The following is a 13,981-nucleotide window of genomic DNA, read 5'->3' on the forward strand; positions in this document are numbered from 1 at the left end:
AGAGAACAGCTGTGGCCCCAACACTGAACCCTGCGGGACACCACTCGTCACCGGTTGCCATTCCAAAAAAGAACCTTTTATCCCAACTCTCTGCCTTCTGCCTGACAGCCAATCGTCAATCCATGTTCGTACCTTGCCTCGAATACCATGGGCCCTTATTGTACTCAGCAGTCTCCCGTGAGGCACCTTATCAAAGGCCTTTTGGAAGTCAAGATAGATAACATCCATTGGCTCTCCTTGGTCTAACCTATTTGTTATCTCTTCAAAGAACTCTAACAGATTTGTCAGGCATGACCTCCCCTTACTAATTCCATGCTGACTTGTCCTAATCCGAACCTGCACTTCCAAGAATTTAGAAATCTCATCCTTCACAATGGATTCTAGAATCTTGCCAACAACCGAGGTTAGGCTAATTGGCCTATAATTTTCCATCTTTTTCCTTGTTCCCTTCTTGAACAGGGGGGTTACAACAGCGATTTTCCAATCCTCTGGGACTTTCCCTGACTCCAGTGACTTTTGAAAGATCATAACTAACGCCTCCACTATTTCTTCAGCTGTCTCCTTTAGAACTCTAGGATGTAGCCCATCTGGGCCTGGAGATTTATCAATTTTTAGACCTCTTAGTTTCTCTAGCACTTTCTCCTTTGTGATGGCTACCATATTCAACTCTGCCCCCTGACTCTCTGGAATTGTTGGGATATTACTCATGTCTTCTACTGTGAAGACTGACGCAAAGTACTTATTTAGTTCCTCAGCTATTTCCTTGTCTCCCATCACTAGATTACCAGCGTCATTTTGGAGCGGCCCAATGTCGACTTTTGCCTCCCGTTTGTTTTTAATGTATTTAAAGAAACTTTTACTATCATTCCTAATGTTACTGACTAGCCTACCTTCAAATTTGATCCTCTCTCTCCTTATTTCTCTCTTTGTTATCCTCTGTTTGTTTTTGTAGTCTTCCCAATCTTCTGACTTCCCACTACTCTTTGCCACATTATAGGCTTTCTCTTTTGCTTTGATGCATTCCCTAACTTCCTTTGTCAGCCATGGCTGCCTAATCCCCCCTCTGATAACCTTTCTTTTCTTTGGGATGAACCTCTGTACTGTGTCCTCAATTACTCCCAGAAACTCCTGCCATTGCTGTTCTACTGTCTTTCCCACTAGGCTCTGCTCCCAGTCGATTTTCGTCAGTTCCTCCCTCATGCCCCTGTAGTTACCTTTATTTAACTGTAACACCTTTACATCTGATTCTACCTTCTTTCTTTCAAATTGGAGATTGAATTCTACCATATTATGATCACTGCCTCCTAAGTGCTCCCTTACTTTAAGATCTTTAATCAAGTCTGGCTCATTACATAACACCAAGTCCAGAATGGCCTGTTCCCTCGTGGGCTCGATCACAAGCTGTTCCAAAAAGCCCTCCTGTAAACATTCAATTAATTCCTTTTCATTGGGTCCACTGGCAGCATTATTTACCCAGTCCACCTGCATATTGAAGTCCCCCATGATCACTGTGACCTTGCCTTTCTGACATGCACTTTCTATTTCGTGGTGCATTTTGTGCCCCCGGTCCTGACCACTGTTAGGAGGCCTGTACATAACTCCCATTATGTTTTTTTTGCCTTTGTGGATCCTCAACTCTACCCACACAGACTCCACATCATCTGTCCCTATGTCGTTTAGTGCTATTGATTTAATTTCATTCCTAATTAATAAGGCAACCCCGCCCCCTCTGCCCACCTCTCTGTCTTTTCGATAGGTTGTGAATCCCTGGATGTTTAAATGCCAGTCCTGAACCCCCTGCAGCCATGTCTCTGTGATGCCTACCACATCATACCTGCCAGTCACAATCTGGGCCACAAGCTCATCTACCTTGTTCCGTACACTGCGCGCATTTAAATATAGCACCTTTAATTCTCTATTGACCGTCCCTTTTTGTTTTCTTAGTGTGGTGGACCTTGGTTTACTGAGCCTTTCCATACACTGTGTCATATTTTGTGGGATGGGGACTATCGTAACCTCTCCTGAGTTTTGTCTTTTCGTGCTTTTTTGTATTCCTAAGCAGCTACGCTTCCCACTGATTACTTCACCTCTTGGTTCCCTGACTTTCCCTTCGCCCCCCCCCCAATCTTTAGTTTAAAGTCATATTGACCACCCTATTTACTCTTTTTGCCAGAACACTGGTCCCAGCTCGGTTCAGATGGAGACCATCCCAACGGTATAGGTCCCCCCGTCCCAAAACTGATGCCAGTGTCCCATGAAAAGGAACCCCTCTTTCCCACACCACTCTTTCAGCCACGTGTTAACTTCCCTTATTCTTGCCTCCCTATGCCAATTTGCACGTGGCTCGGGCAGTAATCCGGAGATTATGACCCTTGAGGACCTGTTTTTTAATTTGAGTCCTAGCTCTTTATAATCTCTAAACCGGTCCTCTTTCCTAGACTTGCCTATGTTGTTGGTACCGACATGGACCACAACAACTGGATCCTCCCCCTCCCTCTCCAGTGTCCTTTCAAGCCGGTCAGAGATGTCCCGCACCCTAGCACCGGGCAGGCAACATACCATGTGGGACTCTTTATCCTGCTCACAAAGGATATTATCTATCCCCCTGATAATAGAATCCCCTACAACTACAACTTGCCTATTTACTCCCTCCCCTTGAATGGCCTGCTGAACCATGGTGCCTTGGTCAGCTGACTCATCCTTCCTGCAGCCCTGTTCGCCATCGACACAGGGAGCAAGTGCCTCATACCTGTTGGACAGGGTCAAGGGCTGAGGCTCCTGAGTTCCTGACTGCTGGTTCCTTTTACCTGCCTGACTTGCAGTCACACCCTGCTGTCCTTGCCACTGGCAGGATTTAAACTACTTACCCTGACAGGTGTGACTGCCTCCTGAAACACCGTGTCCAGGTAAGTCTCCCCCTCCCGGATGTGCCTCAGTGTTTGAAGCTCAGACTCCAGCTCATCAACTCTGAGCCGGAGCTCTTCGAGCAGCCAACAATTACTGCAGATGTGGTCGCTGCAGCTCGCAATGGGATCTGCCAGCTCAAGCACATCACCTGACCAGCCATCACTAATTAATTAATTAGTTTAATTTAAGTTTACGAGTTTAGCTGTGTTTTTAAAAAAAATTTGGGGCAGATTTGCTATCAACCAATCAGATCACAGCTTCCCTCTGACGTCACTATTGGAAAAAAAACTGGAAAACAGGAAGTTACCGTTAGGTTTTTATACTCACAGAGACTGCTCCTCCTCCTCCGAACGGCTCCCAAAATTAGGCCCGGTGAAAGAGCGAGAACAAAACAGTCGGGAAAAAGCACCTTCTCCCACTCTTCACCGAATTATCTCACTGCACCGAATTACCTCACTACACCAAATTACCAAATTCTCACTCTGTCTGTGTCTCACTCACTCAGGCTGTGTCTCCTTGACCTGCGCAATGCTTACTAAGTGCACTTTCTGTCTGTCTTTTTTGCAGACTTTAGGATGACTCACACTAAAACGTCAAAGAGAAGAATACAATGTGTACCTTTGTGCCCCTTAACAGGCCTCGGGTGACTGCCAGATAACTGCCTCTCAGCAATTAGGGTGGGGGCAGCTTCAGCCAATCAGACACTAATCTACACTGCACGTTGAACTGAAAAACAGCAAAATTAGATTAACCACTTACCTTTCCTGGTTACCTCACTGCACCAAATTACCAAATTCTCACTCTGTCTGTGTCTCACTCACTCAGGCTATGTCTCCTTGACCTGCGCAATGCTTACTAAGTGCGCTTTCTGTCTGTCTTTTATACAGACTTTAGGATGACTCACGCTAAAACTTCAAAGAGAAGAATACAATGTGTACCTTTGTGCCCCTTGTTCAAGAAAGGGAATAGGTATAACCCTGGGAATTATAGGCTGGTTAGTCTCACTTCGGTCATAGGTAAATTATTGGACAGGGTCCTGAGGGATTGGATTTATGACCATTTGGAAAGATACAGCTTAATCCAGGATAGTCAGCACGGATTCGTGAGGGGTAAGTCTTGCCTCACAAGTTTGATTGTATTCTTTGAGGAGGTAACTAAGTACACAGATGAAGGTAGAGCTGTTGATGTTGTATACATGGATTTTAGTAAGGCGTTTGATAAGGTGCCCCATGGTCGGCTCATGCAGAAAGTAAGGAGGCATGGCATAGAGGGAAATTTGGCCCATTGGATCAGTAACTGGCTATCACATAGAAGACAGAGGGTGGTGGTAGATGGTAAATTTTCATCCTGGAGCCCAGTCACCAGCAGTGTACCACAGGGATCAGTGCTGGATCCTCTGCTATTTGTGATTTTTATCAATGACTTGGATGATGGAGTTGAAGGTTGGGTTAGTAAATTTGCTGATGACACCAAGATTGGTGGAGTAGTGGATAATGTGGAGGGCTGTTGTAGGCTGCAAAGAGACATTGATAGGATGCAGAGCTGGGCTGAAAAGCGGCAGATGGAGTTTAACCCTGATAAGTGTGAGGTGATTCATTTTGGTAGGACAAATTTGAATGCGGATTACAGGGTTAACGGCAGGGTTCTGAAGAATGTGGAGGAGCAGAGAGATCTTGGAGTTCATGTCCATAGATCTCTGAAAGTTGCCACCCAAGTGGATAGAGCTGTGAAGAAAGCCGATAGTGTGTTAGCATTTATTAACAGGGGGATTGAGGTTAAGAGCCGTGAGGTTATGCTGCAACTGTACAAGACCTTGGTTAGACCACATTTGGAGTATTGTGTGCGGTACTGGTCACCTCATTATAGGAAGAATATGGAAGCATTGGAAAGGGTGCAAAGGAGATTTACCAGGATGCTGCTTGGATTGGTGGGTAGTTCTTATGAGGAAAGGTTGAGGGAGCCAGGGCTTTTCTCATTGGAGCGAAGGAGGATGAGTGGTGACTTAATTGAGGTGTATAAGATGATGAGATGGATAGATAGAATGGATGTTCAGCGACTTTTTCCTCTGGTGGATGTAGCTGTTACCAGGGGGCATAACTATAAGGTTCATGGTGGAAGATATAGGAGGAATGTCAGAGGTAGGTTCTTTACTCCGAGAGTGGTTGGGGCATGGAACGCACTCCCAGCTATGGTAGTGGAGTCGGACACTTTAAGAACTTTCAAGCGGTTATTGGATAGGCATATGGAGTGCACTAGAATGATTGGGAGTAGGTTGATTTGATCTTAAGTTTAAACTAGTTTGGCACAACATCGTGGGCCGAAGGGCCTGTACTGTGCTGTACAGTTCTACGTTCTATATTCTAGAACTGGTACAGACATGACAGGTTGACTACCTTCTGTACTGTAACTATACCCTGATTCTACCAGCATTCTTCATACAGGGGCAGCACGGTAGCACAGTGTTTAGCACAGTTGCTTCACAGCTCCAGGGTCCCAGGTTCGATTCCCCGCTGGGTCACTGTCTGTGCAGAGTCTGCACGTTCTCCCCGTGTCTGCGTTGGTTTCCTCCGGTGCTCTGGTTTCCTCCCACAGTCCAAAGATGTGCAGGTTAGATGGATTGGCCATGCTAAATTGCCCTTAGTGTCCAAAAAGGTTAGGTGGGGTTACTGGGTTATGGGTGTGGGCTTAAGTCGGGTGGTATTTCCAAGGGCCGGTGCAGACTCGATGAGCCGAATGGCTTCCTTCTGCACTGTAAATTCTATGATTCTATGAGATGAACTGAGAATAAGGAGCACAAATTCATGGCATGGGAGCCATTGCTGAGACTTGGCTGAAGATGATCAGAACTGGGAACTAAATATACTGGATTATAAATTCTGCAGGAACCATTGGAAAATGATAGAGGAGGCAGAGTAGTCTTGGTAATTAAGTATGGAAGTACTTCACTGTTAAGAGAGGATATAACAACAAATAAGCAGATAATGATGATTTTATAGGTAGAATTAAGTTTTAGAAAAAGATATTAGACTGTACTGGAAATTGTGTATCGGCTCCCCGGGCCAATGCATGGTAGATTGTATAAATGTAGATTCCTTTTTTATTTGTTCATGGGATGTGGGCGTTGCTGGCTGGTCCAACATTTATTGCCCATCCCTGAGGGCATTTAAGAGTCAACCATATTGGACAAGCATGTTGCAAAGGCGGTGTGGTTTTAATAAGGGATAATAAGGGAAGGTGTTCAAAAAAAAAGAATTTAATATACAGAACCAGTTATACCACTCGGACAAAGGGCTCTACTTACAAAAAACCCATGGATAACTAAAGAGGTAAGAGACGACATAAAACTAGAAAAGGCACTCAAAACTGAAAGGAAAGCACAGATCCTGTCAATTGACAAAGGTACATGGAGCAGCAATGGGTGACAAAAAAGATAGTAAGAGCTACAAAAAGGAACCATGAAAATAAATCTGCAAGGCATATCAAAATCAGTGTTTTTGTAATTATGTTAGGAAAACGGTGGTCAAGAGCAATGTGGGAGTCTTGAAAACTGGTGCTGATATTGTTAATGAAACTAAAGAAATAGGCATGTTGAATGATTAATTTCATTAGTACTTAGAATAGAGGACGAGGACAGCATGCTAGAAATCCCAAGGGAATTAATATTGAATCAAGGACCGTGTTTCATGAAAATTAATATAAGCAAAATAGCAGTGATGAAAAACATAATGGCGCTAAAGAGTGACCGATCCCCCAAGACCAGATGGTTTCCATCCCAGGATTTTAAAATAAGCAGGTGAGAATATTGCAGATGGCCCAAGTATAATATTCCAAAGTTCTCTTGATTAAGGAACCATTTCTTTAGATTAAAAATCATGCATATCCCTCCACTATTTAAAAAAGATAAGAGAAGAAAACCAAGGAATTTTAGACCATATCTTTTGTCCGGAGATTGCTAGAGTCTATGTTTCGGGATAAGGTGACTAAACAGCTTGAAATTTTTCAGATGATGAGAGAGAGCATTTATAAACATAGTTGATTTAATTTTTGAAGTGGTTGCTAAAGTAGTTAACAGGATTGCTATGTATGTTATTTACATGGATGCCCAGAAGACATTTCAAAAAGTCCTCTATAGAAAACCAATTAAAGTTGAAATCCATGTCATTGGAGGCAAATTATTTACCTGGTTAGGAAATCAATTGAATGATAGGAGGCAGACAGTAGAGGTAATGCGCAGGTATTCTAACTGGCAGGATGTGACTAGTAGTGTTCCACAAGGATCTCTGGGACCTCAATTATTCATTGTATTAACAACATAGATCAAGGGATAAAAAGCCATATGTCCAGATTTACACGCGACCCAAAGTTAGGGATATAGATGGAAGTGCATAATGCTACAAAGTGAATGGAAAACACTGTGGCAAGTGGATCTCAATTCAGAAACTGAGGTGATCAGTATTCATAAATCATTAAAATGTCACAATCAGAATAAGCGGGTGGTGCTTGAGGCGGGCAGAATAGTCTCGGACGTGGGAGGTCGGTATATTATGGTCAGTGGGAAACTGGAGGGGGTGCAGGTGGTATTAGTAAATGTATATGCGCCAAATTGGGATGATGTGGAGTTTATAAAGAGGATGCTGGGGAAGATATCGGACCTGGACTCGCACAGGTTGGTCATGGGAGAGGACTTCAATACAGTTATGGACCCGGGCTTAGACCGGTCAAGCTCGAAAACAGGCAGGGTGCCAGCAATGCAAAGGAACTAAGAGGGTTCATGGAGCTGGATCCACGGAGGTTTGGGGAGCCGAGGATGAAGGAGTTCTCCTTCTACTCACACGTGCATAAAGTGTACTCTGGATTGATTTATTTATTTTGAGCAGGGCCTTGCTGGCTGGGGTGGTGGACACGGGATACTCGGCGATTACAATCTCAGACCGTGCTCCGCACTGGGTTGACCTGCAGGTTAGTAAAGACAGTAATCAGCGCCCGCACTGGAGGTTAGATGTGGGACTTTTGGCGGATGAAGGGGTGTGCGAGCAGCTGAGGAAATGCATTCAGCCATATCTGCAGGTCAATGACACGGGGGAAACTTCGGCAGCGGTGGTTTGGGAAGCACTGAAGGCGGTGGTAAGAGGGGAGCTGATCTCGATCCGGGCTTATAGGGAAAAGGTTGACAGGGCAGAGACAGACAGACTGGTAAAGGAGATACTACAGATCGATAGGAGGTATGCGGAGACCCCAGAGGCAGGGCTTTTAAGGAAACGGCGGAGGTTACAGGCGGAGTTTAGCTTGCTGACCACAGGGATGGCGGTGGAGCAGCTGAGAAAGGCGAGGGGAATGATTTATTAACATGGGGAGAAGGCCAGTAGAATGCTTGCACAGCAGCTTATGAAGAGGGAGGCAGCTAGGGAGATAGGGCAAGTAAAGGACAGTGAGGGGAACCTGGTTGGTGATTCGATAGGGGTGAATAAGGCATTTAGAGATTTTTACAGCAGGCTGTACAGGTCGGAACCCCCTACGGGGCCGGAGGGGATGAGGCTCTTCTTGGAGGGGCTGAATTTCCCAACGGTGGACGGAGAGCATGTAGATGGGCTGAGGGCCCCAATTGGGCTGGAAGAGATAGTGGAGGGTCTGAAGGCCATGCAGACGGGTAAGGCCCCGGGTCGGACGGGTATCCAGTGAAGTTCTATAAAAAGCTCTCGGGGATACTGGGGCCAGTGTTGTTGAGGATGTTCAATGAGGCAAGGGAAATAGGGATGCTGCCCCCGACAATGTCACAGGCAATGATTTCACTGATTCTTAAGTGGAACAAGAACCTGGAGCTGTGTGGGTCCTACAGGCCGATCTCCCTGCTGAATGTGGATGCCAAGTTGCTGCCAAAATCTTGTCCTCCAGGATTGAGGACTGTGTTCCGGATGTTATTGGGGAGGACCAGACGGGCTTTGTTAAGGGTAGGCAGTTGGTGGCCAATGTAAGAAGGCTGTTATATGTGATCATGATGCCCCCGGAAGGTAGGGAGGTTGAGGTCGTGATCGCAATGGATGCAAAAAAGGCTTTTGACCGGGTAGATTGGGACTATCTGTGGGAGGTACTGGGATGGTTTGGATTTGGGCGGGGCTTTATTGACTGGGTCAGGTTACTGTATCAGGCTCCTGTGGCAAGTGTGTGGATGAACAGGACAACTTCGGACTATTTTCGACTGCACTGGGGGACGAGACAGGGATGCCCACCTCCCCACTGTTGTTTGCACTGGCAATAGAGCTGTTGGCAATCGCACTGAGAGCTTCAAGGGGCTGGAGGGGACTGGTCCTGGGGTGGGGTGGGGGGGGGGGGGGGGGGGGGGGGGGCCACAGGATTTCACTCTATGCGGATGTTCTGTTTCTGTACGTTTCGGACGCAGGGGATGGAGGAAATCATGAAGATTTTAGGGAATTCGGCCGGTTTTTGGGGTATAAGCTAAACATGGATAAGAGTGAGATGTTTGTGGTTCAAGTGAGGGGACAGGATGGGTGACTGGGGGAGCTGCCGTTTAGGTCAGTAGGGGGTAGTTTTAGGTACCTGGGCAACCAAGTGGCGCGGGAATGGGACCGGCTGTCTCAGCTGAATCTGGCCCGGCTTGTGGACCAAATGAAGGACGATTTCCGGAGATGGGACGAGCTCCCGTTGTCGCTGGCCGGGAGGGTACAAACGGTGAAAATGATTGTCCTCCCGAGGTTCCTATTTGTATTTCAACAGGTGATCACGGGCTTCGTCTGGGTGGGCAAGACCCCGCGGGTAAGGAAGGTAATGCTCGAGTGGAGCCGGGGAGAGGGCAGGCTGGCGTTGCCAAATATTAGCAATTATTACTGGGCGGCTAACATAGCCATGATCAGGTAGTGGGTGGTGGGGGAGGGGACGGCGTGGGTGCGTATGGAGCCGGCTTCTTGTAAAGGCACCAGTCTGGGGGCGTTGGTAACTGCGCCTCTGCCGCTCCCGCCGGCACGGTACTCCACCAGCCCCTTGGTGGTGGCGGACCTGAGTTTGGGGCCAGTGGAGGTGGCATGTGGGAGCAGTGGGAGCATCGGTCTGGGCCCCAATTTGTGATAACCGGTTTGCCCCGGGGAGTATGGATGGGGGATGTGTTCATAGAGGTGAGCTTTCCGAGTATAAGAGTGCTGGAGGAAAGGTTTGGGCTGGCGAGGGGAAACAAATTCAGATACTTGCAGATGCGGGTCTTCCTTCGTAAACAGGTTGCAACCTTCCCGCTCCTACCGCTGAGGGGGATTCAGGACAGGATAATTTCCAAAGGGTGGGTAGGGTAGGGGAGCGTCTCGGACAGATATAAGGAGCTTATGGGGTCGGAGGAGACGCAGACCAAGGAGCTGAAGCGAAAGTGGGAGGAGGAGCTGGGAGGTGAGATAGAGGATGGTTTATGGGCAGATGCGTTGAGCAGAGTCAACACGTCTGCAACATGTGCTAGGCTCAGCCTGATACAATTTAAGGGTGTGCACCGGGCTCACATGACAGTGGCCCAGATGAGCAGATTCTTTGGGGTGGAGGACAGGTGCACAAAATGCGCGGGAGGACCAGCGAACCATGTCCACATGTTTTGGACATGTCCAAAGCTTCGGGGATTTTGGCAGGGGTTTGCGGACGTCATGTCCAAGGTTTTAAAAACAAGGGTGTGGCTGGGTCCAGAGGTGGTGAATTTCGGGGTTTCGGAAGATCCGGGTATCCAGGAGGAGAAAGAGGCAGATGTTCTGGCCTTTGCTTCCCTGGTAGCCCTGAGACGGATACTATTGGCATGGAGGGACCCAAAGCCCCCGAAGTCAGAGACCTGGCTATCGGACATGGCTAGCTTTCTCTGTATGGAGAAAATTAAGTTCGCCTTGAGAGGTTCACTGTTAGGGTTCACCCGGAGGTGGCAACCGTTAGTCGACTTCCTTGCGGAAAATTAATCATCAGCAGGGCGGGGGTGGGGGAGAGTAGTTTAGGTCAGAGTAGGGGGTCAATAAGGGTGGGACCTGTACGAAAGGTAAACGGTTTTTGCGCTATGTTTATGGTTTCATGTATCTTGTCTATTTTGTTGTTGTTTCTGTACCAAAAATACCTCAATAAAATGTTTATTAAAAAAAAAGTCACAATCAGGTGTCAAAAATAATCAAACATGCTAGCAGAATTATTTAGTGGACTAGGATGCAAATGAGTAAAAGCCATGCTTTAGTTATACAAAGCCCTCTAAATCATACATAGAGTTCTCTGAGCAATACTTGGTACCACACGTTAGGAGGATATATTGGTCTTGGGAGGGAATGCAGCATAGTTTACCAGAATTATGCCTGGACTCCAAAGGGTTAAACCATAAGGAGCGATTGCACACATTAGGGTTGTTTTCCCTGGAATTTAGAAGATTAAGAGGTGATTTAATCAAGATGTTATGGATAACAGAAAGGGTAGGTAGAATTATTTCTGCTGATTGGGAGTCCAGAATAGAGCCGAAAAAGAATTAAGACCAGACTTTTAACAGTGAAGTTAGGGAACCCGTCTTCGCTAACGGTGGCAGATATTTGGAATTTCCATAAACATTGTAAAGCACTTTGAATGTCCCCTGATGGCACCATATAAATGCAAGTGTTTCTTCCAATTGCTGGTAGATCAATTGTTAATTTTAAATGTGAGTTTGATAGAATTTTGTTCTTTGAAAGTTTTGAAGATTATGGGACAAAAACAAGTATATGGAATTAGGTCACAGATCTCATTGAATGGTGGACGAGGCTCAAAGGTCTAATAGCCTATTCTTGTTGATATGTTACTGTCACCCTGCAGAGCAAGGAGAAAGGAGATGAGAAAGGCAATGCTTTCAGTTTGCATCAAATGTCCTACAGTTTCATATGTTACGACCCCTGGGCTAGTGCGTGGTCGATTCCAGCCCCACAAAGCCCGGAGCCCCAACACAAGTGAATTACCAATAATTCGTATAATGTTCCTGAGATCTTTGGCCCTTGACTGCTCCAATAACTTACAGGCACCAGATTTGTAAGTGAAACACGCAATAACTTTATTTATAACAAACATAGCGAAAAGACTTGCTTATAATAGCGGCATGGTAGCACAGTGGTTAACACTGTGCTTCACAGCGCCAGGATCCCAGATTCGATTCCTGGCTTGGGTCTCTGGCTGTGTGGAGTCTGCACGTTCTCCCTGTGTTTGCGCAGGTTTCCTCCGGGTGCTCCGATTTCCTCCCACAAGTCCCGAAAGACGTGCTGTTATGTGACTTTGACATTCTGAATTCTTCCTCGGGCGCCGAGTATGGTGTCTAGGGGATTTTCACAGTAACTTCATTGCAGTGTTAATGTAAGCATACTTGTGACTATAATAAAGATTATTTAAACAAAAGGATAATGGCCAGTTAACCTATAATTCCACCCCTCCCCTTTTCCCGTCCCACCCTCTACTCAAACACACACAAGACAGACACATGCGGAGGGCGGGGAAGGGATAAAAATAATAAGAGGATAAATATGAAATGGAAGATGAGTGACCTTGCATTGGATATTGAAGTGGTTGCAGCAGGCTATTATCCCAGGACGCAGAGTGATTGCTATCGAGGATCTTCTGGCAGTGGCATTCAGTCAGAACTCCTAGCTATAGGAGCCCCTCTGGGGAAGTCTAACTTTTACTAACCTGTGCCTTCACTCCAAAAAAACAGCCTCAGACCTGTGCAATTCCTATTTGTTTCCAACTGCACCAGAATGAGCAACAGCCTTTCTGAGGTAAGAACAGAGTTCCCCACACACGATTTCAAAAAGGTTTTTTTAACTACTGACAGGCACCGGAGTGTGGCGACTAGGGTATTTTCACAGTACCTTCATTGCAGTGTTAATGTAAGCCTACTTGTGACAGTAATGAAGATTATAAGATTATAATTAGTTTCTAGACTCACTAGAATATCTTATTGAGGAGAAAACAGAGTCTCCAATCGGGTGTCAGAGTGATTTAGGGAGGGAGAATCCCTTTTAGGGAGGGAGAATCTCAAAGAGGCTCCTTCAGCTCTGAGTTCAAAACAAAACTAAAACCTGGAAACATAGTCTCACAGAGGAAGGAATATTCCAGAACAGTCAACACCAATCAGCATAGATTTTCAGTTAAACCCTGGAATTTCTGAAACAGCTCATTGGCCCCAGCCAAGTCCATCAAGATAAATAGTCACTGATGTCAGATCAAACAGCACGTCCTGCTGGAGATTCCTTCATTTTAAATTAAAAGGGAAGTCCATCTTAAAGGTATAGGTCCCATTAACTGTCCAGGTACAGAAATTGAAATATCAGAATAACAGACGTTAAAAGGAAAAACAAGGGACAGACGGGGATTAAAAGGAGGACCCTTACACATAGAACATAGAACATTACAGCGCAGTACAGGCCCTTCGGCCCTCGATGTTGCGCCGACCTGTGAAACTACTCTAAAGCCCATCATAGGATTTGAGTATGGTTGTTCAGTTGTAAATGCAGTTCCAATGTGGGCAAGGTGCGGCGGTGGTGGGAAGGAGAAGAGGTAGAGTGGGTTAGGATGGAGGAGGAATCTTGTAAGAGGTCTAGTTTGAGGGCTATGGTGACGGCAGCGTTGGTGCAGTTCACGGTGAAGATATGGAATCAGCTGAGGAGGCATTTTAGGATGGAAAGGATGTCGGTGCTATTGCCGCTGTGCGAGAATAATGGGTTTGAACCGGGCGGGATGGATAGTGTATACGGGGATGGAGGGATGTGGGGCTGTCAAGGTGAGGGATTTGTATTTGGAGGAACAGTTTGCCAGTCTGGAGGAGCTAAGGAAGAGGGTAGAGCTGACGAGGGGTAGTGAGTTCAGGTATCTGCAGGCTAGGGACTTTGCGTGAAAAGTCTGGAGGGGGTTCCATAGGTTGTCGGGATACACCCTGCTGGAGCGACTGCTGCTTCTGGATGTGGAAGGGGAGGGAAGAATTGGGGATATTTCCAAGGGGCTGGGGGAGCACGGAGGCGAGCGGGTGGTGAGGATCAAGGAGAAATGAGAAGCGGAGTTGGGAGGGGAGATCAATTGGGGAGTATGGAGTGAGGCACTGCGA

The 13,981-nt window shown here is 46.5% G+C and overlaps 1 protein-coding gene across 4 annotated transcripts in view; it reads left to right on the forward strand.

Moving 5' to 3' along the window:
• Positions 1 to 13,981, forward strand: part of fbxl2 (F-box and leucine-rich repeat protein 2) — a 355,919-nt gene that overhangs the window by 267,357 nt on the left and 74,581 nt on the right. The window contains exon 14 of one of the 4 annotated variants that reach the window (XM_072467254.1): positions 11,710 to 12,244. The exons of the other annotated variants lie outside the window; for them this stretch is intronic. Within the exon in view, the coding sequence (XP_072323355.1) occupies positions 11,710 to 11,844 (135 nt within the window). The 3' untranslated portion in view covers positions 11,845 to 12,244. Of the gene's footprint in view, positions 1 to 11,709; positions 12,245 to 13,981 lie in introns of those variants that run through there. 4 annotated transcript variants of the gene reach the window in all.

Source organism: Scyliorhinus torazame, chromosome 11 (assembly GCF_047496885.1).
Source record: "Scyliorhinus torazame isolate Kashiwa2021f chromosome 11, sScyTor2.1, whole genome shotgun sequence".
Taxonomy (NCBI): Eukaryota; Metazoa; Chordata; class Chondrichthyes; order Carcharhiniformes; family Scyliorhinidae; genus Scyliorhinus; species Scyliorhinus torazame.